Source organism: Onychostoma macrolepis, chromosome 13, assembly GCF_012432095.1.
Source record: "Onychostoma macrolepis isolate SWU-2019 chromosome 13, ASM1243209v1, whole genome shotgun sequence".
NCBI lineage: Eukaryota > Metazoa > Chordata > Actinopteri > Cypriniformes > Cyprinidae > Onychostoma > Onychostoma macrolepis.
Window position 1 is genome coordinate 2,356,361 of NC_081167.1, and position 27,564 is coordinate 2,383,924.

General features: G+C 38.0%; 1 protein-coding gene across 1 annotated transcript in view; it reads left to right on the top strand.

The window, feature by feature from the left end:
* Positions 1-27,344, top strand: part of dst (dystonin) — a 168,406-nt gene extending 141,062 nt beyond the window's left edge. The window contains 21 exon segments of the mRNA XM_058795815.1: positions 343-513; positions 1,732-1,887; positions 2,950-3,156; positions 4,099-4,218; positions 6,063-6,232; positions 6,977-7,136; positions 9,875-10,069; positions 11,559-11,687; positions 13,008-13,151; positions 13,705-13,893; positions 13,991-14,120; positions 15,183-15,346; positions 15,438-15,600; positions 15,682-15,836; positions 15,950-16,024; positions 16,894-16,911; positions 19,567-19,684; positions 21,447-21,637; positions 23,389-23,499; positions 24,295-24,418; positions 26,275-27,344. Coding sequence (XP_058651798.1) covers positions 343-513; positions 1,732-1,887; positions 2,950-3,156; positions 4,099-4,218; positions 6,063-6,232; positions 6,977-7,136; positions 9,875-10,069; positions 11,559-11,687; positions 13,008-13,151; positions 13,705-13,893; positions 13,991-14,120; positions 15,183-15,346; positions 15,438-15,600; positions 15,682-15,836; positions 15,950-16,024; positions 16,894-16,911; positions 19,567-19,684; positions 21,447-21,637; positions 23,389-23,499; positions 24,295-24,418; positions 26,275-26,531 — 3,147 coding nt within the window. The 3' untranslated portion in view covers positions 26,532-27,344.
* Positions 27,345-27,564: the final 220 nt, after the last annotated feature.

Genomic DNA, 27,564 nt, shown 5'->3' on the forward strand with positions numbered 1-27,564 from the left:
ATTAAAATAAAATCGTAAGACACATAAATTTAACGAACTGTTTTGTACAGCTAAAAATAGCTGGACGTGGATGAGACTGGAAGCTTGACCCATAGAATTTACAAATTTACAGCAAGAAAAAGGTGGTTAAAGAAAATATTTACACTCAAACATCAGAAGTAACTCTTTGAATAGTCAACATATCCAAGTGGATGCTGCACACTGGTGGTGGTTGAGGAGAGACCCCCCCACATGATTGTAAAGCGCTTTGGATGTGTTGCAATACACAATAAAGCGCTATATAAATGCCTCATTCATTCATATGTCAGGTTGTCAGTGAACATGATGTCTGTGTGTTTGTAGGAGCTCTGCAGTACACAGGAAGCCAAGGAGGAAATATACAAGCAGCTTCTTGATCGAGGACAGCAGATTTTGGCCATGACCCCTGAGGGTCAAGACAGCACCACCGAACTGGACCTGGGCAACCTGCAGGAGAAGTGGGAATGTGTTCAGGCCAAAGTGACAGAGAGGAAGGTGAGAGTCTGATTTACTCACTCTGCTCTATTAGGCTTCTCTGTGTTCTTCCTGTCAGTTTGACTCATTCTCATCAGCATCACTGGGCTGCTGGTTTGGATCCCAGAGCTAAAGTCCTGATTATGTTCATGTAGCTGTGATATCAGATCTGTCAGCTGTCGTGCTTTGATGCGGTCAGATGAATGATTCATTTTCGCTCGAGCACAAGCCCAAAGTGAGTTATAAATCACTACAGAACAAAGTAGAGCTGTCTGCGGTCTCCCAAAAAGTTGCTGAAGTGGAGTAAACCACTAGTTCAGCCAGAAGCAAAACTACTTCTGTCATCATTAACCACCTTTATCGTCGTTCCAAATCTGTTTTTTTCTTCTGTGCCACTCAAAAGGAGAACATTTTAAGATGAAGATATATGGTATAGAATAGACCAAAACACACTGAAGATAAGATTTGAGTGCTGTATTCTTAAAAATATATAGGTGAGCGACTGATGACCACATATCCAGTTCTGGGTGAACTACTTATAAACGTCCAAAATTAGCATATATTCAGTGAAGAAAAAGTCCAAATCAGATCTGTCTGTTGTCAAGAGTAATGCATTTTTGATTTAGGTCAGTGCTGTGTTGAGTCTGGGGCTTGGCAAAGACGTTTGTTTACAACAGGAATTTGACCACACAAGCTGTCGTCAGAACCTCTTCTGTGGTAGTCAAGTCATCCTTTAACATCTGCAGCTTTTACAAATATACCTCCTCACATGTGATGCTAAGCAGACATCACGTTACATGCGGTGAGTCACATGCTGCTGGATGAGCTCACTGAGTGATTATGATCCAGCGGTGCAAGGGAAGTTCCTGTGTCTCATATCCTCCTCTGCCTATCAGTGACATGAGGAAAATGCTCCAAAATAACAAAGATATCATCATATTTCGCAAAGGAACAACACGTGTCTTGCCTTGTCTTGTTACTAACTAGCCTAAGGATTGATTTCAGACTCGTTTCCCAAACATTCCTCCATCCCCATCTTCCTTTGTCAAACTAGTTTATTCTCTACAATAAGCCAAACAGCTTGTTTTAGGTAGTTCCATCCCGAACCCCAAGGGCTGAGGCAGACGTTTACATGTCAGGCCGCTCAAACAAACATGCTATGAAAGTCAACCTACCAATGACTTACAGTTGTCCCTGTGCATGAATCTGAGATGAAAGGATGTGTTTGATTGGCTATAGGTGAAACTGGAGGAGGCCCTGGCGATGGCCACAGACTTCCATAACTCACTACAGGATTTCATTAACTGGCTGACCCAGGCCGAACAGACCCTCACTATGGGCTCGCCTGCCTCCCTCATCCTGGAGACCATCATGTTCCAGATAGATGAGCATAAGGTCAGTGCTCTTTGACATGATATGAAACATAAGTCTAACATAAGCTTTCATGCAGCTAACCCGCCTTATTGCTGAAACTCAGCATGCAATGAAAATTCACCCCATCTATTTTTTTTTTAAATATATGTTATAGATCTTATTGTGAACAGTTCATCTATGCTTGTGCTTTGCATGAAAATTGCAGCAACTTATGTAATAACAAATAGTATTGTAATAACTACACATAAGTATATTATTAATGTAATAAAATGTTCATAATGTAATACATTTCTTAAAATGTAATAAAATCCTAAGCTAATAATGTAGTAAAAGTGTTCACATTATACATTATAAAGCCACTAAAACATATTGTTATAATTGTAATAGTTTTTAAAAGTAAATGAAATGCACCAGATATAAATATTCATGCAATTATTATCGTTATTGAATATCGCATTACTTCTTATAAATACATAAGCATATGAAATATATGACATATATTTAATTTGACAACAAAAAGTATACATACTGTTGTATGGTAAAAAGTGTACAATACAAAGTATAGCTTATTTTGTAAAAACAAAACAAAAAAAATCTTCAGAATCAGTATAGAAAAAGAAAAAAATCTCTTTTTAAAAACTGTAACTTTAAAACAACAATGCTAATGTTATATTGTTGAAATAATGTTAATATTATTAAATGTGTTATATTGAAAGATACTTAGATATATTGCATGTTTTTACTATAATAATAATGGGAAATTATGCATAATTACCTGCAATAACCCTAAACCAAAGCCAAATCCTAATCATGTTGTTAATTAATATTACTCTGTACTTAGGACTCCATAAAATACATTGTTACTGATAATTATTATATTATAACATCGTTTCTGCTGTACACTATGTGCTTCCTTTACCTTATCAACTGTGATTATATTGTATGATCATAATGTTATACATTTTTCATACAATAACATAACTACATTATGTGAAAAATCATCATCTGTTGCTATTTTGCTATGCTATTTCAGTCCTTTTCCATAATTTTTTTTTTTCTAAAATGGATCTGCTGGATTTGCAGGTGTTTGTGACTGAGGTGAACTCACATCGGGATCAGATCATCGAGCTGGATAAGACAGGAACACACCTCAAGTACTTCAGTCAGAAACAGGATGTGGTGTTGATCAAGAACCTCCTGCTGAGCGTTCAAGGCCGCTGGGAGAAGGTCGTGCAGCGGTCAGTGGAGAGAGGACGCCTGCTGGACGATGCCAGGAAACGTGCCAAACAGGTGGGAAAAATCCCGTGGGATAAAACTCATTTAAAAGCCATGCTTTTTTAATCACACATCCTTGCTAGATATAGTCACTGTAGGAATGATTGAATCACAGAGAACGTAATTGGACCTCTTTTGCAACTTAACGAGACTCTTTAATGTCAAAGTGAATTTACAATTCAGATTTCTTTTTTTTTCAACAGGTGAAAAATTGCCTTTCAACTAATTTCTGGCAAATTTACAGTAATTTTCATAAATGTGCATTGCTCCTGTAAACAGATAAACTTAAGTCATAGTATAAGAGGATATGAAGATCACTCGTGTGCAGTCTTTCATATTGTGGGGATTCTTCTTGACCATGAACGGGTCTGAATAAGGGGTATAGGATAAAATAAATGTAGGAAAAAACAGGGAAATCCCTGTATTTTCCCTGCAAGACAAGACACAAGATTTGTTATTCCCATGCATAAAGCCAGAGCTTCACAGGAATGGCTTAAAACAACAATGCTGATGTCCTGGATTAGCCAAGTTAAAGTCCAGATCTCAGTCCAATTGAAAATTTATGAGGGAACTTGAAAAATGCTGTCCACGCACAGGCTCCATGCAGCCAGACTGAGCTGGAGCTGCAAATAAGAATGAGAAACACTGCAGTGGCCAGATGTGCAGAGCTGATAATAAAGACCTAAAGTATCAACACAGTCTCCTTTGGAATCGCTTTCAAAGCGCATCTAATAAACACTGACCTGAGAGGTTTAATATGTACTGTATGCAAACAATTATGTAATAACTGCAATCGATTTTTAAGCAAAATAATATTTTGTTGTTCAGTGTGAAAAAAAGCCAAAAGAAATTATCTGTGGTTTAGTGATGTAAAATATTGTTTGGTTCTGATCTAAGATGAGAAAAAAGAAAATGCTATAATACACAGATGGATTCTCATGCTCTTGTCTTCTGCAGTTCCATGAGTCCTGGAACAAACTGATGGAGTGGCTGGAGGAGTCAGAGAGAGCGCTGGACACTGAGCTGGAGATCGCCAATGATCCAGACAAGATCAAGACGCAGTTAACCCAGCACAAGGTGAGCGACACCAGTCTATTCCTCTGTCCAACACACGTCTGCTATTAAGAGGCGTTCTCAGTGATCCGATCGCAAGTGATCAGCCGAGACACATGACCATTTCAACCTGGTGCCAGATGCATAAACTAGGCTAAGAACTGGCCTAAGTCTGGCCAAGTAGCAGTTAATCAAGGGGTGATAAGTATTACTTTTTGGATTAAATCAGACCAGCTAACTTTTTACTTAACTGATTTAAAAAGCTAAAAGATGACTAACTTTTAATATTAGTCTAAATCAGTTTTAAAATGGTAATAAAATGCATTTCAAATGCCTCTCCTGTGACCAATTGTGTTTGGATTTCATCAAGACGCTCCTCTCTTATTTTGACACACTCTACATCACTTTAATGGAAATGAAAATTGAACAAACAAACCCATGTTACGTAGCTTATAAGTAAGAGGGAATGGAAGCAAACAAAAAGGGTAAGGAGTGCAGCTGTAATTTTCGATTGTAATCCATGTGAATCGCTTGTGCTGTGCTTTCACATCCTAGAATAATCACGTGTTAGAGGAATAGGCTACGTTTCACCACGCTCACATTCAGGACAGATGAGCATTTAAACTACACAATACACTGAACAGTTTACTCGTTTGCACCTATATTTGGCGCTGACCACTTGTGATCCGGTCACAAAAAATGGATTTAAACGAGGTCATCCAGACTTCCTGTTCACACCATTAGCACCTATGTTTTTATCCCCCATCTGTGTAAGAGGAACATCTGACGTGCTGCTGAATGGACAGTGTGAATCACAATACCAGGTGATTTTTCACTCACGGCTATTGTGTTTTTCACTGACTGTGGGTCAGAAGTGTCATCCTGTTAAACTCCTGTATAATTAATCCCCCACTTTTTGGGAGATGTTTTTATATATATATATATATATATATATATATATATATATATATATATATATATATATATATATATATATATATATATATATATATATATATATATATATATATATATATATATATATATATATATATATATATATATATATATATATATATATATATATATATATATATATTTTTTTTTTTTTTTTTTTTTAAAGGTTTACATTAGTGCTGTCAAACGATTAATCGCGATTAATCGAAATAAAAGTTTGTTATGTATATATAAATACACACACATACAGTATATATTTTGAAAATATTTCCATGTATATATTTATATTCACATAATGGATATTATAAGTATTTTAAATGTATAAACTTAACATATTTTTCTTAAATATATACATGCACATACAGTACACTCACATATATTATGTAAACAAAAACTTTTATTTTGGATCCGATTAATCTCGATTTATCGTTTGACAGCACTAGTTTTTTTTTACACTGCATGCGACTTCGTTTGTCTTTTGTCACGTTGCATCATGTCGCTTGCGTCTGGTGTGGACACGAAGTTAGAAGTTTAAAGAGGTCATGATTTCAGGCCACAAAAAATGAAGTAAACAGACTGAGATGTTAGATGTTTTTCAATTCTTTAAAACTGAAGTCAGGCTCCTCAGTCACAGATGATGTGCAGCATCAGTGGTTTTAAAGCGGGATACGAGTGGGCGGCACTCAGAGCAGAGGATTGTGTGATCCTGATCCTAGTGCTGCGTGGTGGTATGTAATTAACAGCTCAGCAGTGCTTCAGATGTTCTGATGAGTCAGTCACAAATACAACTGGCAGGATTTGATGACATCGGGCTTCCCGTAAGGCCTCACAGGATGGCTTGCGGGACATGTGCCCTTGAGCTCCATTCGATTGACCCTTCGCCTCTGTTTGTCTTGTGTGGGGGATTGTAGGATTTCCAGAAAGCTCTGGGCAGCAAGCATTCAGTGTATGACACCACCAGTCGCACGGGCCGAGCTCTGAAGGACAAGACCTCCTTGCAAGATGACAACCAGAAACTGGACGACATGCTCAGTGAGCTCAGGGACAAATGGGACACAGTCTGCGGGAAATCTGTGGAGAGGTACATGCGCATTTGGGTGGATTTCAGGAAAACACACTGAAAGGAGTATTATAGAATTTGATTTTTTATTACAATTTATGCACATTTGCACCCAAACTCATGTTACTGTAATGTTCCCAAATGTTTTGTTTTACTTTTTAGAATTCCCATTATTCCCAAAAGCAATTCTCTTCACTTTAATGAAACATTAATTTAAATCATTGCGAATTAAATGCAGCAAAACATAGAGTAAATGAACTCAATTAAATAAATTCAATTAAAAATCCCTCAAGAACTATCAGAACACATCAAATATGTATTTTCTGGGAACACTTTACAGTGAGGTCCTATTAGTAAATGCATCAACTAACAATGAGCAATGCATTTGTTGCAGTATTTATTTCTTAATATTAGCTCATAAAAATACAACTGTTCATTGTTAGTTCATGTTAGCTCAGATCTATTCAATAATATTAACAGATACAACTTTTAATTTTAATGCAATAGTAAATGTTAAAATGAACTAACAAACTAAAATTAAACATGCTTTAGAAGTATTTTTCATTGTTAATGTTAACTAATGTATTTAACTAATGATAACAAATGAAAACTAAGTGTCACCCGTTTTCATTTATGCATTCATATGAATTCAAACATATTGTACTCAATATTAATGTCTGTGTTAACTGTATGATTCATGGTCAGACAAAATGATATGCTGTCATAACTGTGTATTTGACATCATATGGGCTATATTTTCTACAGGCAGAATAAGTTGGAGGAGGCTCTGCTGTTCTCAGGTCAGTTCACAGATGCACTGCAGGCTCTCATCGACTGGCTCTATAAAGTGGAACCACAGCTAGCTGAAGACCAGCCTGTGCATGGAGACATAGACCTCGTCCTGAACCTCATCGACAGCCATAAGGTACCCGTATGAGTTTGACTGATTTACACAACCTGCTTCTTCATTACTGAACTGTAGACGAATGAATGATAATGACACTGATACAGATAACTAAACTAACGATACAATATCATGAAAAAGCTATCACAATATATTGCATGATTGTTTTGGCACAGCCCTAGACATTTTTAATATTCCCTTATAATTTTTGTCCATCCATTGAAAGTCCAGGTAAAAATTTAAAAAAAAAGTTCATAAAGACAATGTGAAAAAAATGCATGTAAATTGAATGGTGTAATCCGAGTCTTCTGTACAGACATGATTTGCTTTACATGACAGATTTAATTTAGGCTTTTATTAACATATGCACATACATAGAGCACATCAAATACTGTACTGTACTCAAATTCAACGAGCCAGAGCAAACCCCACCTAAAATAAAAAAAAAAAAAAATGACGATGATAAAATATGGTGATGACACAAATGAAGAAAGTACCCTAGGATATACCGTGATGGGTACTGCACATGATGGGACGTCCAGTCTCCCTCACGCCATGCTCTGATCTGATCTCAGTGCTGCTGCTGTGTGCGTGTGCATTTTTCAAGCCTTGAGCAGCTTTCTTAAAATATCCATCCCTGTGATTTTAACGTCTGTTTAAGTTCTGTTCTTGGAGTTTATGGCAGGAATATAATTATGCTGTAGTATCATCAGTGGGAGTGTAATATGATTTGAATTAGAAGTGACAGGAGTGCTGGCAAGCCCAAACTCAAACACATCTCCAGAGCGGACATCAGCACACACTCGAGCTGATGAGCTAAGTGATGACCTCATTCATGTTCGGAACTGAGAACCTAAGAAAAAGGTCACCAGGAATCTTCTGACTATGTTTGGTGCTGTTTACACTTGATTTCTATGGATGCAATCTAGAACTGGGTGATCTAGCTCAAAGAAATGCCAGCTTTTTGACAGCATTCTATAAATATCTCAACACTGACGTAGTCGCAAGACACGGAAGGATCGCTTAATGTGATTCATATTTCATACACCACATAATCAAAGTCACAGAGCCAACATAATATATATATATATTTTTTTGTAATGACTAGTGCTGATGGAAAGTCATAGGGTACATAATTAAAACCTGGTGATGACATGACTGCTGTTATGTGCAAATGTGGTAAAGCCTGTCTTTTAGGAAATAATAGCGTTAGGAGTGTGATTGATAGCAGTGGACAAGTACCTCCTAATTGGTCCCTAATGTGATGACATCAGAGGTGGACACGGGCTCTGGCATGACATAGACGTACAACCTCACAAAATGTGCATGGAATGTTGATGATAAAAATAATTCATTAGGTACTAATAATAGTTCTAATAAAACTGCTGTCTTGAAATCTAATTACAAATTGACTATTTAACCCAACAAGTATCCATGCTATATACATTTTATGACTATTAGTGCATTATTACAGAGTTGCGACACTCCCATAGGCTTCCATAGGAACTGAGGAATGTAGGAGGATTTCAGTGTTTCTCAAGCACACTCGCCAGAAAGTTGAGGAAATTACAGCAGTTTTTGGCATTTTAATGCATTAGTTTATCTCTCAGAAATCTGGCCAGTAGTTGTATTTTATGAAATGCATTTATTTTTAGATAATAGGCAGTTTTTTTTAAACGTTATTTAAATTTTTTTTATTGGGTTAAATTCCATATTTGCTGGCCTTTTTTTAACATTCACTTATATTGTCTTCTTACATATATGTCATAAAATAATACTGGGATGTGAGTAATTAATCTTTTTAAATTCAACATTAAAAAAAAAGCAAAACGTGTAAACATTGAGCGTTTGATAATGTCTAAATCAGGGATGGGCAACTTTGGTCCTGGAGGGCCACTGTCCTGCAGAGTTTATCTCCAACCCTAATCAAACACACCCGCCTGTAGCTTTCTAGTGGTCCTGAAGACACTGATTAGATGGTTCGGGTGTGTTTGATTAGGGTTGGAGCTAAACTCTGCAGGACAGTGGCCCTCCAGGACATTTACATTTAGTCATTTTGCAGACGCTTTTATCCAAAGCGACTTACAATTTGGGAATACATAAAGCGATTCATCTTGAATCAGGACCAAAGTTGCCCATCATCTCTGGTCTAAATATACAATGCAAAACATAAAATAAATAAATAAGCTATTATAACCGGTAAAACTCTTTACAGCAACTAGAGTAGAGCTAAATATATGTAGCCTATATTTATTAAACAGCCATATGGGCATCTAGTGGTCAAACCATGGCATAGGAATATTATTTTTCTGGCCACCAAATGCCTCTAATTTGCCTCTTTGCACCGGAATTGAAAAACATTTGCTCTATTTTAACCCTAAATACTACGCTAATTGTAATATAAATAATAAGAATATTAGAAAAAATATTAATGCTGTCTCTTCATCACTCCCCAGAATAAAATGCGATTGTTAAATGTAACTCTACACATCTACCTTTCACAAATATAGTGAAACTGCTGTCTATCCTACTTAAACCCATTCAAACATACTGACAGCGTGGAGCTGTTTGGAACTATTGAGAGCTCCATGAACCACGAGATCCAAGCGTGTCGCAACTCTGTTTCTCAACGGCTCTGTTGCTGCCTATGCAGATCATTTCTAATCACTCATTCATGAGGTTCTATTTCAGTTAGACTGCTGCCTTTGAAGGCTGCTGAATGCGGATTGGTTGAATGTATTTCTCCATGTGTACTGCAGGTGTTCCAGAAAGAGTTGGGCAAAAGGACTGGCAGCGTGCAGGCTTTGAAGCGGTCGGCCCGTGAGCTTACTGAGAGCAGCCACGATGACTCGTCCTGGGTCAAAGTTCAGATGCAAGAGCTGAGCACGCGCTGGGAGACGGTCTGCAGCCTCTCTGTGTCCAAACAGACACGACTCGAGCAGGCACTCTGTCAGGTAAGACATGCTGTCTGTCATCAGCAGTCACGCTGCCAGATGTTACACTCGTGACCTGAAAACATCGTTTCGTTTTTAATAACAATTTTCCACATTCTTTTTGACGGTTAGAATAAAACAAGCTGCTGTAGCTACTGTAAAAACTTCTATGTAAAATACCAGGGTTATGATTGGCTAACCCTGCATGTAAAATGAGTAACAAAACTAACTTACAAGTGTCAGAATTGCTGTCAGATCCAGTAGAGTTTGTGCTGCTCCAGCCTTCAATAACCAGACCACTCACTGTTAGGCCTAATGCTGGGATTCTTCTGAAGGAAATGCAGAGCGACATTAGTTCTACTAGAGTTCAGGAATAGCATCTTTTCTAGTTCATTACGTCACTGTGATGGGATTGACATATCACCACCACAAGGATTTCTGAACAAGATACTTTTTTTTTTTTTTTTGCAAATTGATTCTGATGTGAAGGAAGTAAGTAACAGCATATAGTATAATGAACTCCAAAACATAGGGTGTCAGAAGATTTATAGGCATGGTAAAGTCATTAAAAATCATATCATATGTGTATATATATTAAGATTTTTAATGATTTTTATATATATATATATATTTACATTAGATTTACATTTAGTCATTTAGCAGACGTTTTTATCCAAAGCGACTTACAAATGAGGACAGTGGAAGCAATCAAAATCAACAAAAAATCAATGATATGCAAGTGCTATGACACGTCTCAGTTAGCCTAACGCAGTACTTTTTTAAAATTATATGATTAAATAAAAAGAAAACAGATAGAACAGAAAAAAGAATAGTGCAAACTAGTGTTAGAGGCCATTTTTGCTTTTTGTTAATTGTATAATACATATAAGAAAACAACTACTGTAGATAGAATATAAAAAGAATAGAGAAGCTTAGTAAATGAATAGTGCAAGTCTAAAAGGTTTTTTTTTTTTTTTTTAAAGAATAGAATTAGAATAGAGAGTGCTAGAGTTAGAGGGTCAAATAAAGATGGAAGAGATGTGTTTTTAGCTGATTCTTGAAGATGGATTGAGTTGGGCAGGTCATTCCACCAGGAGGGAACAGTTAATGTTAAAGTCCGTGAAAGTGATTTTGTGCCTCTTTGGGATGAACAATAAAGCGATGTTCACTTGCAGAACGCAAGCTTCTAGAGGCACATAAGTCTGAAGTAATGAATTTAGTTAAAGGGGTGCGCAGAGCCAGTGGTGGTTTTGTAGGCAAACATTAATGCCTTGAATTTTATGCGAGCAGCTATTGATGCCAGTGCAAATTGATGAACAGAGGTGTGACGTGCATTCCTTTCAGCTCATTAAAATATTATATTATTATTAAATAATATATTCAATATATATATAAAATCTGTAAAAAAAAAAAAAAATGATTTGGGGAAAAAAATGAAAAAAAATCCTGTCACCTTTAAATTGCTCTTTGTGAATGCACACTTTTAACACATCTGTATACTGTTCCTCAGGCTGAGGAGTTCCACTCCACTGTTCATATCTTACTGGAGTGGCTTGCCGAGGCCGAGCAGAGCCTTCGCTTCCACGGTGCCCTGCCTGACGATGAAGAAGCCCTCCGCGCTCTCATTGAACAGCACAAGGCAAGTTTCCCACAACAATAACAAAGAATCCACACGAGACAAATTAATCAGTGTGACGTTCCCCTTGTAAAACATTTCAGTGACAATAGCATATCAGTATTTACTGGCAACAATGATGAGCCACAGTAAACGCAAAAAATGAAATTGTATCTGTTCTACATTACAGCATTGAGTTTAAATGCAAGTGTGTGCCAGAAGGATCGTAATCTTTCCAAGACAGAACGTGTGTGTGTGTGTGTGTGTTTTCCACAACCCTGACATTCTTTTTTTATTAGCTCCACTCATAATGTGAGGTAGTGATCCGTGGCCCGGTCTCTCTCCATGTCCAACTGAGTAACAAAAGCCATACATGGCTTCAAATCTTTATTAACTACTGCTTGCCAGGAAAGAGTTCCCATATTTCATCTCATATAGTGTGATCTCATATTCAATATCCATAATAGTTTGTTCCCGGGACATTATTCACGTTCACAGTTTGAGAATGCAGACATCCTGGGTGATGATAGTCCTCCTTGCGTTAGTCCTCAGTCTTATTTAAACCGTGTGTTTCTCTGATCTTGTCACTGTGTAAATTTGTTTAACTGCACAGGTAGTTCCAGGTCAGTTTAATCACGTTCTATATTAATGCGCTTCCTATAAACATTGGTAACCATAGTAAGATACAGTTACAGTTGAATAGTAATAAAGACGAAAATAACCGTCATTTTTATCGTTCCGGTCAAATATTGCAGCGCAATATCACTGTTTTATCACTGAGGTGATGTGTAAATTTATTCTTACAGACACAATTACCGTCCGAATCGGGCTTTTGTTTGCTATTCTGTGGATTTATTAAAGACTCTCTGAACTGTCATCTTCATCCTTGTGCATGTGGTTTACAGCCAAGTTGTGACAATACTCCTCTTTTCATCAGGATCCTGATCACCCTGTCTGACTTTATTTATATATGCTGTATCGTTTATAATAGCTGACTGTGCATTAGTCCTTATTTATTTATTTGACTGACAAATACAGTTAAAACCCTTTCCTTTCCCCATAACTTATTCTTACAGGCATCACTTGCATTGTAGATGATTTAGCTGAAATATGTTATTCGATTGTAATGGAAATAGTCTGGTTTGGCACATTGAGTCACAGTGCTTCTGAATTGTGGACAATGTCTGAGCTTTCTCTTGTAATGGTGAGCCAAATGCGTTTCACACGTCTAACTTTGCCCAACACTCATCCTGAGGCATTATTCGTGTCCTCGGATCATGAAGATGGGCTACTCTTTGTGTAAACATGGCTATTTGATAATGGAAGAACTTTTGATGCATGCAGGAGTTTATTAAGAAGCTGGAGGAGAAGCGACTGGCCCTGAATAAAGCCACGAGCATGGGAGAAGCCATCCTGTCCATCTGCCACCCAGACTCCATCACCACCATCAAACACTGGAACACCATCATTAAAGCACGCTTTGAGGAGGTTCGTCTGTTTCTCCCAATCATTTTTAGAAAAGTAGATTACTAAAAGTAGAGCATTAAGTTCTGCTCACTTAGTCAAAAATAGACCATCTGAGGGACATGTAAAATGTCCAAATGCATTAATTCACATAGATTTTACCACAATAATTGAAAGGGTGAGGGGGAAAAAAAAAACATTTGGTTGCCCAAAAAATATAGAAAAAAGCAGAAAACATGTATCTGCCTCAAACAACACTTTTAAGTGTTTTTCTGAGATTTGACACCACTCTCATCTGGATCAATGAATCCAGAAACTAGTTATTTTTCAAAAGTGCTCATTTTACTAACTTTACAAGTTCCAGGCAGACTTATAAAACTGTTTTTCTATTATTTCCGAAAGTTGTGTGAAGGCAGCCAGTCAGATCTTGCCAGATCAAGGAAGTATTTTCCTGTTTTGTGTGCTACTTCAAATATCTGGGCTGGTAACCGAAAGGTTGTAGGTCAGATTCCACAGTGGATGATCCATAACTGTTAGCGCTGTGTACGTTATGATCAGATTTGTGTGTGATGGTCAGGTAACAGCCTGGGCCCGACAGCACCAGCAGAGACTCTCCAGTGCTCTGACCGAACTGCTGGCCACTCAAGAACTGCTGGAGAACCTGCTGAACTGGCTGCAGTGGGCTGAAACCACGCTCGGCGAGAAAGACAAGGAACCCCTTCCTCAAGAGCTAGAGGAAGTCAAAACGCTCATCGCTGAGCACCAGGTACCGTCAAGAGCTGTAACGGCATTTCATACTACTAAACCTTAAAACTAATTATGTATTGTAGGAACAAGCTGTTTGTGTCTCTGTTGTGCACCAGGCATTCATGGAAGAGATGACCAGAAAACAACCAGATGTGGACAAAATCACCAAAACTCATAAGAGAAAAGCCACAGCGGATCCTCCGGTTCAGTCTCAAATCCCTGTTCTAGAGAAAGGACGCACAGCCAGTGAGTACCAGCATCCAATCTGAGCCGTGTTTTCATTCAATTTGGCACCGAAAAAAATAACAGCCCACATAGAACAAAATATTGTTTTTTGGTGTTTTTTTTTTTTTTTTTGTTAGTACTTAACAGAAAAGATAAATAACATTTTAATTAAATAGACATCACAATAAACATTAAGGTCTTTTGAAGTTGACTTTATAGTAAGTGAACTAAAATAAACATTAACGAAATCTTAATTTAAAACTCTGCTTTAATATGATAGCTTATTTAGCTTTTGTTTATGGTGAAATCAAGTTGTAAAAAATGAACAAACAAAAAATATTGACTTACAGTAAGATTTTAGCTTATATCAAAAAAAAATAAATATGGTGTTTTGTATGCTATAAAGCATGGTGTGGTCTTTAAAATAAATCTTTTGACTTTGTTTTTGCCTTTGGGATCAATATTCTTGATTTAATGTTAATATTAAATTTTGAACCAAACCATAAATATAATTTGAGGACTATATTTGGCTGTAACACATCAGTATTTTTGTTTGTTTTTAGTCCAAAATAAAATCTTTTTCAGTGTACTTTTATGAGTTCTGTGAATCCAGACATACTACTCCTTTCACAAACTGATTTTCACCTACTAAAGTAGCAACGTATGCAATTTGGACACAGCCCTAAAGTAGACTAGTTGGTAAAGTTTTGGGCTCATAACCAAAAAGCTCTAGGTTCAGATCCTGCAAAGAGTGACCCATGAACTCTTAAGCAACACCACAGCTGGATTTACTGTGTGTCATCTTCATCTCTGTCGTAGCTTGTGCTTTTCTCAATGAGGTTGTTCCAATGTGATTACCTCCTTAGGATGAGCCACTTATGGTGTAGCTGTCCTCATTTAAATAACAGCATCTGTTATTAAATGAATAAATGAAAATGTGTGCCCTTGAGCTAGACACTAAATGACTAATTAAGTCGTAGACAAAAACATCAGCAACTTTTGTAATACAGTCCAACAATCAGAAGTGCACTCACTGGTTGTTTAGGTTTGGCTGATGAAGCCATTTGTTTGTTTGGTCATCAGGAAAGAGATCTCCTACACAGTCCATGTACACCGCAGCATCACAGGCACAAATCGAGACTAAGAACCCCAGGGTGAACCTGCTGGTTAGTAAGTGGCAGCAGGTGTGGCTGCTTGCGCTGGACAGGAGGAGGAAGCTCAACGATGCTCTGGACAGACTAGAGGAGGTCAGACAGACATGCACACCTGACCTCACACCTGTCTCAGATTCATGTCTGTTGCCTTCACACTCATTTTTTTACTCTTATCTGCCCTCAGCTGAAAGAGTTTGCCAACTTTGACTTTGACGTATGGAGGAAGCGCTACATGCGCTGGATGAACCACAAGAAATCCCGCGTCATGGACTTCTTCCGGCGTATTGATAAAGACCAGGATGGCAAAGTCACAAGGCAGGAATTCATCGATGGCATCCTGTCCTCAAGTAAGGGAAGATTTCAAACTGTGTGCTGTTTAGGTCTAAAGTTTTTCAGGCTTTGCCCTCAACGCCTCTCTGGTCCTGTAGAGTTCCCCACCAGTCGTCTGGAGATGAGCGCTGTGGCAGACATCTTTGATCGGGACGGCGACGGCTACATCGACTACTATGAGTTTGTGGCTGCTCTACATCCCAACAAAGATGCTTACAAACCATTAACCGATGCTGACAAAATTGAAGATGAGGTAAATGTTATCATGTTATCACTTTCTGGAAAATTCTACACAATCATTGGAAGCATTACAGATGGCGTTTCTTGTAGTCGTTTTCTGTCTGATTTATGACTTCATGTGTTAAGGTGACTCGCCAAGTTGCAAAGTGCAAGTGTCCAAAACGGTTCCAAGTGGAGCAGATTGGCGCCAACAAATATCGGGTAAGTGACAGATTTTTCATGCTTTCTGGGTGAGTCAAGAAACAGATTGAGTATGGAACCCTTGGCCAAGGACCCTAAGATTTTCAAAATAAAGAGACAAAAATAAAGACCCTCAAAACAATCAAGTACTATGGTTGTGGAAACAAGGTGATGAATAAAATAAATAAATAGTTTATTAACCTAAATTTGCCATTTTACAACAAAGGTTATCTAGTTTTCTCAGAAAATATGATGTAAAATCAGCATTTACCTTAATGCTAGAAAAAAATCTGATTTTATTTCAAAATATGTTGTTTTTGTGGTGATAACTTAATTGTATGTAAACAGTCTAGCAAAGTTCAGTCAAACATTGGTTGTATCCAAATGAAAAGGCCCTGATTCCTTGTATCAAAGCCGAAACAAGGAATGTTTTGAGGACAAGATGGAAACATGAAGTCTGGAAAGTTGGCAGTGTTCCACAGACCCCTGTTAAACTGCTCCTCTACCCAGACCTCTTTGCCCCCGACACTGCTGTTGTCAAAGAGAATGACTTCATTACATTTTTACGTGCCATTGCATTTTTCAGTCTCTCAAATTTGAAAGTTTTAGGGTTTTCCCCCGGTCCACTTCTCTCCAATACTCCTAATAAACTGATCCTGTAACATTTGGTCACGGTCAGTCATTCTACTGCTGCCAGTAATCTGAGGGAATAATAAAGGTGATCATTAATACATATTTCTTCTGACTGGCTGGAGGCCTGTAACTGTGCCACTCTGAAGAAAAGTTGTATAGAACTTCTTTTGTTTTTTTCCTTATTGTAAAAACCAAAAAAAGTGAACTGATATTTACTAATGTTTGTCTTTTTGCTGTCCCCCCCCCACCCACATCAGTTCTACCTTGGAAATCAGGTATATATGCATAGTGCTTTTGAAAGATTTTCTTTTTTTTATCTGATTCACTGTCACTGTGTCTTTGAATGCCCAATATTTAAGGCTGTCTTAAACTCACAAGCGGATAAGCATATTTAAAGAAGTTTTTAACTCTCTTCCCAAAGCCAGCCATATAGTTTGTAGAAATCTCCACTGGCATTGAAACACGCTGGCATGAGAAAGTTACTAGTGCAGGTGAAGCTATAAATAGAGATGAACATTTCTACATTCTTAATACTAAATGACACCAAAAATGGTTTAGTGCTGATATGCCCTTAATATCTCATGTTGTGAAACAGTGCCCCGAGTAATTTTAAGGCAGATTAAATTAAGTCTGAGTTAAACAAGCACAAATATTTGGGAAATAGTTTCTAGTCAACATGAAATCAACATTGAGCATTAAAAATAATAATAATACTTTAAAGTGTTATAACTTGTCCCCCATCTTAAACAGCTTATCAGCTGAAAGCCAAATAAACAATCAATGATTGCATTTATTAATAATAAACTATTCTGTTTCTACTTTAACTCATTAATGCAGTTTTTCTAAAATCTTGCTAGTAGTTAATACAGTAATTTAATGACTGTAAATACTGTACATGCAGTGATAGCAATCAATTAGTAAAAGGGGTTGTGAATGTTTCATGTTGACTTGTTCTACAGATGCTCAGCTTTTTAGGGCATTTTAGGATGTTTTTATTTTTTAAAATCATTTTTAGATTCAACTATCTGCTTTTGAGTTCAAATGCATTTTTCCCCGCAGCACTGCATTCTGCTTTTTTATTATAATTTGCGACAGCTTTTGCAGCATAACACAGTACGCTTGCCTTCTGCTACCTGCTTAATTTACTTGATCTTATTTGAGTTCTGCTTTATGAGAGCCTCGCTTTTTCTTTTAACCACAGTTTGTGGCTAATGTTCAAACAAGCCAAAGCTTCAGGAGAAATTTCGAGCTGAAAGCTGCATGATTCTCCCTATATAAATCACATAAAATCATGAGCTACATGCTTTCTCAGGGTGGTGTTTTGGGAAGATCCTTGACTCTTTTATCGGGCAGACCATGCAAACCTCATGTTTTTTTTTCTTCCTTTGTATTGAGAACTTTATATCACATCAACTGAAACCGTTCTTTTGACAGTTTGGTCTCGTTCACTGCTTACATGACCCCTTAATCGCCGACGAGAATATAACAAACAGGGACAATCAAAATCTAACCCCCCATCTACACGTTGCCGTTTTGGAAAGCTGTATCCTGGTAAATGGTCGTTCTTAAAGCCGTTTGTTGTGATTCTCTTGACTATTTCTCTTGATCATGCTTCAAAATTCATCTCCTCCCCCCCAATCACCAAATTCACCAATGGTATCGATTCATCCTGGGTATCACTTCGAGAATAAAGGGCGTGCAGGCCAGAGAGATGCTCAGCGGGTGGCCATCAGTGTGTCGGTCATATTGAGTTTCAGCGAGTCAATCTCAGCCATTCTTCCATATTGTTCCTATTGTGTGTGTGGTTGGAGTCGAGCATCAGTGTCAACACACGCATCCTCTATGAGAATGGTAGTTTGTAGTTCTAGACGGTGCAACTTCTGTATGTATTGTTGGTTTGTGGAAAAACTTTGGTATATGGTATGATTTCTTTTTTTGAACAGAAAGCATGAGGCCATAATTTTCTGTGCTGTGAAATCCGTATGCCTTGGCCACATCCAACTGGCAGCAATCATTTGGACTCAACTCATTTGGCTTGTTGTTTTCTTTAGCTCCTATCTTTGGCATGGAGGATGTAGGAGAATGTAGCAGAGTTATGCTCATGTGTTCCCCTATGTCTCCGTGCCAGTGCCCATATTTGTATGAAAATGGAGCCTCAGCCAGAGGGTGTAGAATGCACTTATAGCACACCCTAGTGGACACACTGATCACAGTCCTGTCCACCTTGTCTTAAAGTGCACTAAGTAACTTTTTTCTATTATAATAAAGTTTCACACATAAAGAAATTGGTATATCTGACAAATGTTTAACATGAGGAGTTACTATGAACCTAGTTGTTTATTTTGCTATGAAGAGTAATTGTTCATGCATATATAGGACATTTTTAAATGTGGAATAAAGTCATGGGTGACGGATATGCCAGCAGATTGAATATTTCTGTAGTGGTGTTTTATTATGAAAATCTTTTGCTTTTGCTTCATCCACACCCACAGGTGGCAGCATAAGGCCTAGAACCACTGTCTAATCAGCCAGTAATACAAATTCTGAAATAACTTTGTGCACCTTTAATGACATATAATGAACCACACCACCACACAAAGCCACAAATGAAACCAGTTGGATTGACCACTCATTTCATCTTCTGGAATGAAACCAATGTTGTGTCTCAATCAAAATTTGTTTTGATCAAATGGCTCAGCAGAGCAACAAGAGGAAGCCAGAGATAAACAGAACAGAAATAGCATCTAACTGGGACTAATAATGTTGTGATTTGACTCCCTGCTTCCACCACATGTTTGGAGGCTAGTTTTTATTCTTTTGAAAAGTGTTACAGGGCCCAGGTTTCTGATGTTGCTCTGCTGCTGTGTGCCTGTCACTGACAAATATGACTGTATTTCGGAGGAATGACTGTGTTCTCTGTTCGTGTTCAGTTTGGAGATTCGCAGCAGCTGCGGCTGGTGCGGATCCTGCGCAGTACGGTGATGGTGCGGGTGGGTGGTGGTTGGATGGCCCTGGATGAGTTCCTGGTGAAAAATGACCCATGCAGAGGTAATGTCCACTTTATGTTGTACTCGGCTTCAGCTTACAGTGTTCAGACAGGTCTTTTAAATCCATTGATACTGTGTATAAGAAAATTGTTCAACTTGTTCCTAAACTGTTTTGTTCCCACCAAGACATTATGTTGCAGACACAAATGTTCTGTTCCAAAAACCTAGTTGAGTTGCCTATGTAGACAACATTTGAACAGTTTCATTATTATGCTGCCTTCTAAGATACCTTGTTTTGGCCAAATTCAAAAGCAGTGAGTCCTTTTGTGGTAAAGGCAATGTCATATAGCACTGACATCAGCTTTGTTCAATACTGAAAAGTATAGTCAAGTCTAATTTAAAAATGAACTACTGTGTCACTTGTGAGGTTCCACTTCAGTTCAGATGCTGCTTTATAGGAGGCACCTGCCAATGTAGAAAGTAGAAAGCAATGCAGCTCACTAGGTTTTGGAACAGAATCTAAAATTCCCAATAATTAAAGCAGTTTAAAATTTTAGAGAGTTGAGAATGTTACTGATGGATACTCTTATGTAGGCTGTAATCATTTTGTTGTGGCTGAATCTTTTCTTCCTGCACTCTAATTGGCTGTTTATGGGATTCTTAAAGCTTGCCGGTCTCTTCCCATGAAGCCTTTCTTTCAAAATTTCCCTTCTCCTGCTGTTTTGTTTGTAAACCCAATTATCGTTTCTTCTAGTTCACCACCACGGGAGTAAAATGTTGCGCTCGGAATCAAATTCTTCAATTACTCAGTCTCCTATAGGTTGGCAACTCTCACACTTTCTCTCCTTGCTCCATCCCAGTGGTATGTGTGCATCCCAGTGTGTGTGTGTGTGTGTGTGTGTGTGTGTGTGTGTGTGCTGCAGTGATCTCTGAATGGTATTCTCATTAACATTAATCTCATGCTTCCCTTTCCATCGTGCTGTCTGGGACAGTTTAGCATGCGGTTTTGTGTTGCGTCATGTGTCCTCTCTTGCTTTCTCTGCATGTGCTTATTGTAGCTCTGTTGCAGTGCAGTGAAACTTGCTCGACAATCTCATCTATGCAAGATATCAATAATAAATCACATTAAATGCAACTATACACAACAAATCAAATATTTCTTGCTAAATTGTTTTTCTGAACTGCAGTCTCTGAAGGTTAATCCTGTTCTACTATATATTTTTGTGCAGCATCAATGTATTATTTATTTATTATTATTTTTTTCACAGTATATATTTTTGCCTGTGACGTGAAATGCATGCAAATCATTCCCTACATCAAACCAAAGCACACAACTCTGCACCATGTTTTGCTCATTTGAGTGGGTGCCCATCATTCCCCAGCCTGGTTAAAAAAAAAAAAAATCAAAGATCAGAACCTTTCAAATGGCTTTCTGAAATAAGTTCCTGAAACTTGTTTTAAAGGAATGTTTTAGGTTCAAAACAAGTTGAGCTCTGTGAACAGCATCTGTAGTTTGCTGTTGATTACCACAAAAAAAAATGGCCTTTCCCCTCAATTTCAATCAAACTTGTGAACAAATTTGTTAGCAGTAATTACTTTGGGGTGATTAAATTGATATAGACAACTTCACAGATCAAATAATAAAGAGTTGAAGTAAATCGACTTATAATCGTTGGTGCCACAGATGTTGGGCATAGACCTCAAGCTGAACTAAAGCCATAGGATTCCTTTGAATTTCAGAGGCTTATTTTTGAACCCGTATTAAAGGTTTTGCTGTGGTCTTGGCTCCAGGCTCATTGCACTGTTTAATGTTCTTCCTCCAGCTAAGGGCAGAACCAATGTGGAGCTGCGCGAGAAGTTTATTCTCCCAGAAGGCACCACCCAGGTGATGGCCAGTTTCCGCTACAGAGGTCGAAGGTCACGGCCGTCCTCAAGAGGCGCCTCCCCTAACAGATCCAACTCTAGCCACAGCTGTCCCGCACAACCCAACCCACCTGGCTCCAACACACCCAAGGTATGGATATTGTTGATTAGGGTGTACAGAAATGTGTAACTTCTGTGTTTTTGTCACATTTTCCTGCCACCGATCATGAAGCTTGGTTCCAAAACCTAGTGAGCTGCCTTGCTGTCCACTGCCTACATAAGCCGCTTTTCCACCGAAATTACCTGGAACAATTTGTCCCAGGAACTTTTTTCCCTGGAACTTTTTTTTTCCCCCCAGACCTGTTGCTGTCTGCATTTCCATCGCAGCCTAAAGTACCGTGAAGATTAGGCAAATAGTCTGTTAACGTAGGACTGTGCGCGACTTCTCCCAGTCCAGAGCCGTTTCTCAATACCAAGTACGCAAATTTCGGACGTGCGTCCTTGGTAGTTCGGACTTCGAAAGTTCAATTTGGGAGTGTGAACTACCAGGGATGGGACAAAGCAAGTCCGGTAATTCTGCAAATGGAACAGCAGCGTACTTGACAACGTCAGTCAGCTCGCCTTGTCTACTGCAGTTTTCCTCACTGTATTTACAATATATGATATCAAACGTCACTGCCTATTTTAGTTTTCATTTAAATATATTAATAGCTGCAGAACTGTAGTTCAGGGAAAGTACAGTACATATATTACAGTGAAACAAAATATTATATCAAACAGTATTGCCTCTTTTCATTTTCATTTTAATAAAGTTATAAATACATAAATATATATATATACATTTGTATATAAATATATTAATTTATGAAACAAAACTTTGTGCTCAGCCAAAACGATATGACCTGCAACAAATAATAGATTCATGAGACCAAATATTATCTGTTAGATTTACCCAAAACAAATTATATCTCATGTTTAAGCACTACAGAGACATCAGAGCCAGCTGCAAATGTCAGAAGGACTAGCCGAGTTGAGGCTGCTCTCAGCGGGATACATGAGCACTGAGCGCCCGCTGATCGCCTGGAGCTCACATCTCCGAAATTAGCGAAGCACATTTTTAAATAAGCGCTGTCTTTATAAATAAACCGCAGATTTGAGTTTTAAACAACTACATTCTCACCTGAAATACTCTTAAAACTACATTTCATGACACAATAACCGTAATATTTTGAAAATTATGCAAGTAAATGGTGGTTGAAATACAATATTGCATGAACTCAACCAATCAGCATGTTCAGTGCCCAAGTCCCGCCCCCGAAAGTTCTGGACCTTTGAAAAAGTACTCCCCCGCAAGCAGGGACTTTCTGAGTTTATTTAACTTATTTAACTAACTATCTAACTTTATTTAGATCCTGGTTCCTGCGGTGGAAACGGGGCTCATAGGCAGCTGCTTTGTAAGGCAACAATCTGACTGAATATAGCATATAGCATAGCGCTTTATTGCTAATCTATCAGAATAAAATGCATAGCACACATGAAAACTGTGCAAAAAAGTCACTTTTTTTATTCAGACTAAACAGTTTTTTATATATATTTTTTTTAGCAATATCTAGTAGTAGTCATTCAGTATTGAATGAATCATGTTTATCATTTAAATCCATCTCATTGTTTGCATCGAATGGCCAAAAAAGTTGTTTTGGAAGGCAGCATAAACATGTTTTGTCAGGAGTTTATCTGTGACATCTCCCTTACATAGGGTGCTCACTAAGATTTGGAACAGAGTCATACATAGCCCCATTATTATTTGTTGATATATAATTGTTTCCTGTATTGTCTGTCTTTTTTTTTTCTTTTTCTATTGCTACCCTTCGTATGTGGTTGATCCACAATTATTTCTCACAGACACCCCAACATTTAACCCGCAATTATGATAAACCCTGGCTGACAAACAGCAAATCAGCTACTCCTCTTAAATCATCTGACTCCTTTGACAGCCAAGGGTCATCCAATGAGGTATAGTGCTTAAGAAATGAGTGACAAATCCCCATCTAATCTCCGTCTTCTGCTCCTGACCTCTGTCTCTGCCTTGTTACTGATCTAATTGCTTCCTGTGTGGATTTGGGATTGAGTTCAATCTCTTTCTCTGGCTTTGCAATGATGCATGGAAGTGGTCCGTTATTAAGGTGGATGTGTTTGCTTCGGTCCTCTAATTCTGATCTTTAAACCTCTCTTTCGCAAAGGCGATGGTGTGATTGTCTTGAATCAAATCAGCTTGATATACAAAGACAGTCTGGGCCTTTTCTAAAAATCACCCTCTTTTTCATTCTTCAAGCACTAACTGAATAATGAACAGTTTTCTGTCCTCTTGCCACTAAAACTCGATGCTTATAAGATCTGTTCTACATACAGAACTCTAAATGGTTTCTTTCTTCTGATGTGTATGGCTGAATTTGATTCAGTGTAAGCAGTATACTGTAATTTTCTTGTCTGTCATGCATTTATTTCATCATTCTGGCCATGTACTGTACACGCTACAAAAATTTGGGATTAACAAACACATTCAGTTGTGGGAGTGATATGAAATACAAGTTAATGTTTCAGTCTGGATTTCTGTGTTCTGTTATGTCAAATGATATGTTTGAGTGCAGTTTCATTGCTAGCATGTTAGAGAAGAAACCCACTGGGTACATCTGCATCTTAGAATGCTCTTCTTAGCCAAAGGTTGCTGTCAGCAAACAGTCAATGATCTGCCTCTTCATTGTCCTGTTCTAACTGGCCTATTCATTTCTGAATCATGACATCTTTCAGAGCACCCCTATTCAGGGCAGCAAGCTTCGTCTTCCAGGCTATTTGTCGGGAAAAGGTTTTCAGTCGGGAGAGGATGGATCGTTGATAAACGCTGCAGTCATGAAGGCCAGAGGTCAAGCCCTGGGTGAGTCGGACACATCTTCTGTTCTCCATAATGAAAAGACCTTTTTTTTCTTTTCTTTTTTTTAAATATAGAAAATCAGATAGGAGTCTAAATGTCAATCAAAAATATTTTCAATACACAAATATCAACAAATATGAAGGAAGGAATTTTATTTCACTATTTACAGGGTATCTTCAAAATTGTAAATAATAAATTTAAGGCAATTTATGACCCATTTTAAGAGTTGCACAAGTAAAATGAACACAGAATAAGCGGGGTTGGACAATGTCTGTTATAACATACAGTATTAAGCCATAAAATGACATGATTTACAGTTCAGATACAGGTTTTCACAAAAACAAAAATCTTATACAACAGCATTTCAGCCTTTAGACCATTTTTATGAAAAGGGATAAATCAAGCATATAAATTGTTATATTAATTTAAAACGAATAAATATTACTGTCTTAATTGTTTAGATTTTTAGAAGGCACATTAACTTCTTTCTCATTTACATTCTCATTTGCTGCGTAAAAACATGGGTCGATATTTGCATTCATCTGACCATAAACAGCAAGAAAGACTTATTGGAAATGCAAATTCATTCTCTGCCACTAGGTGGCGCTTTAGCGGTTTACCTCAGGGAAATTCCCTGTTAGCGGCTGTACACAAAGCAGCACCGTCCAACGATATGTCAAAATGCCAACGACACATTTCTGAGGACAGTCGGTTCCCCTCAGATACATTCACATTAAGACATCTGCGCCGCGTTTTGACTTGAAACGTGCAGCGCTCATATTTATTCAATTGCATCATTGCCTTTTGAAGTTTAATCCAGCTGTATTGCTATTCTTGTCTTTCCGTCCCCAACTGCAAGACCTTTTGAAATGATAGTTAAGACATTTCTAATACCATTTAATGTATTTAAAACGTTTTATGGCCGTAAGTTTGATACAACTAAATTGTAGAGTTTTTAAGGACCCTGATTATAGATCAGTTTTGTTGGATCAAATCTGTCAACTATTCAACTATGCATCACCCACTTGTTCTATTTTATTCTTTTATTATCTGTGTTTTTGTTCTGTCGCTGTCATTCTGTTGCACTGTGGAAGCTTCTGTCACGAAAACAAATTCCTCATATGTGTAAACATACCTGGCAATAAAGCTCATTCTGATTCTGGTTCTGATTCCAAAAAAGAATACAGAACAAAATGTTTTAAGTATGTTATGTAGGCTAAAAAAAACATTTAGTTAAATATTGCTGTCCAGTATGAATAATAATATGTGACTATAATAGGGCTGCTCGACTAAAGATTTTTCTAGTTGAGTAGTAGGTTGTCCATTTAAGCCAATAGTCCACTAATCGCATGTTAATTAAATTAATTTAGTTATGTAATTGCTTGCATTCAAGCACACTCATGAAGCTTGCTGAAAGTACCCACAAAAGTAATGACTAATTTGTTGGGAAATAGCCAGGAGATATAATTATTTATTAATAAACTGGTGTTTATCACTGTATCAGCTGCAAAGATGCTGACTTCCCAGCTCTGCAGCACAGTAACATGCCTTTTAGAAAGAAACGCACTTTCCATACTGATTACATAATCACAGAATTTGTGTTTTTGATTTGAATTGGTTCATTTTAAAGTAGACATGTCAAGCTTTATTTATATATATATATATATATATATATATATATATATCGTTTTTGTGACACGCTCCAGTGCATGGAGACCGAGACGGCACAAAATCTAAACACACATCAAACATCCTCAAGAGGCTGAAAAAATATAAATTGTTATCTTAGTCTTGTGCCTTTTATGTGGATGTCAGTATCATAGTACTGAGATGTAACTGGCTTTGAAATCTCTCCTCAGGGTTGAGTAAGATCCCAAGCAGACCTGGCAGCAAAGCAGGAAGCCGAGGGAGCAGCCGCCGTGGCAGCGACGCCTCAGACTTCGATATTTCAGACATCCAGTCGGTTTGCTCGGATATGTCGGAGACAGTGACAGACTCAGGACGACCGACGCCACGCTCAGCCTCACGCCAGCACGGAGGCAAACCCTCCAAAATCCCAACTCCCCAACGGAGGAGCACCCCTACTAGCAAACTGGCTAAGACCACCAAGAGATAGTCAACAGTCCAGTCGGCAGAAACGGCCTCGTTCCAGGCCTCCGTTCTGACAGCACTGGGTTAGCGCACACTAAAGCGAGACTGGACAGACGTAGATTGACACTAAAGACTGCAAAGTGTTATCGTTTTTAAAAAGCGTAGCAAGATGTAAATTATTCTGTTGTGAACGTGAAAAAGGAAGTTCATGTGTGTGTGTGTGTGTGTGTGTGTGTGTGTGTGATTGTGTGTGTGTGTGGAATGCAATGGCTTTGTGTATTTGTCCTGTACTTTACGTGAATGTTGCGTCAATAATATTTAGTTTGATCGCTGGGAAAGGTCAGCGAACACAAGAAGACTGTATGTTGTTAGGTAAACTAACACTTTTCCACATGTTTGCGTTGAGGGAGAAGCTGAATGTACAGTCGTTTCCTCCAGCGGACATGCTTGTTGGCGATAATATGCCCTTGTATTCTGCCAGGACACCACAATTATTTATTCATCTATTTAAAGTGCAATGACAAGCTGCTGTTATGCATTTAAAGGGCAATACAATACCACTGCTACACTACAACTGTAACCCCTGCTATCATACACTACAGTTAATCCTGATCATGGCCTTTAAACTTACATATAAAACAACCGTCTGTAGCACCCGCAGTAATGTTCGTTTCTATCAAATCACAGATTGCGTGCCACCTTACTGTGACTAGAACTTTCTGACTAAAAACATTCATAAGTGCAATCATGCCTGTGTACTCTATGGTTCCTTTTTGCCTGAGTGATGCAAATTACTCAACTTTTTGTAATAAATATGCTTGCAGAAAGCTCAATAATATATACAACCTTCAAAGTCTCTGTTTCCATCTGTCCAAGGTCTCTGACTTCTGTAAAACATCCAAACGAAGACGCATTTTGACTGAGGCACGTTTACGCAACAGTGTCTCAGGCCTGCGATTAACAAGTCTTTAGAAGACAATAAAACATTTTATGAGACTAAAGTGCATTGCCAGCCTCGTAGCCTGTGGCAGTCACTTTGCCAGTAAATAGGACCAAAA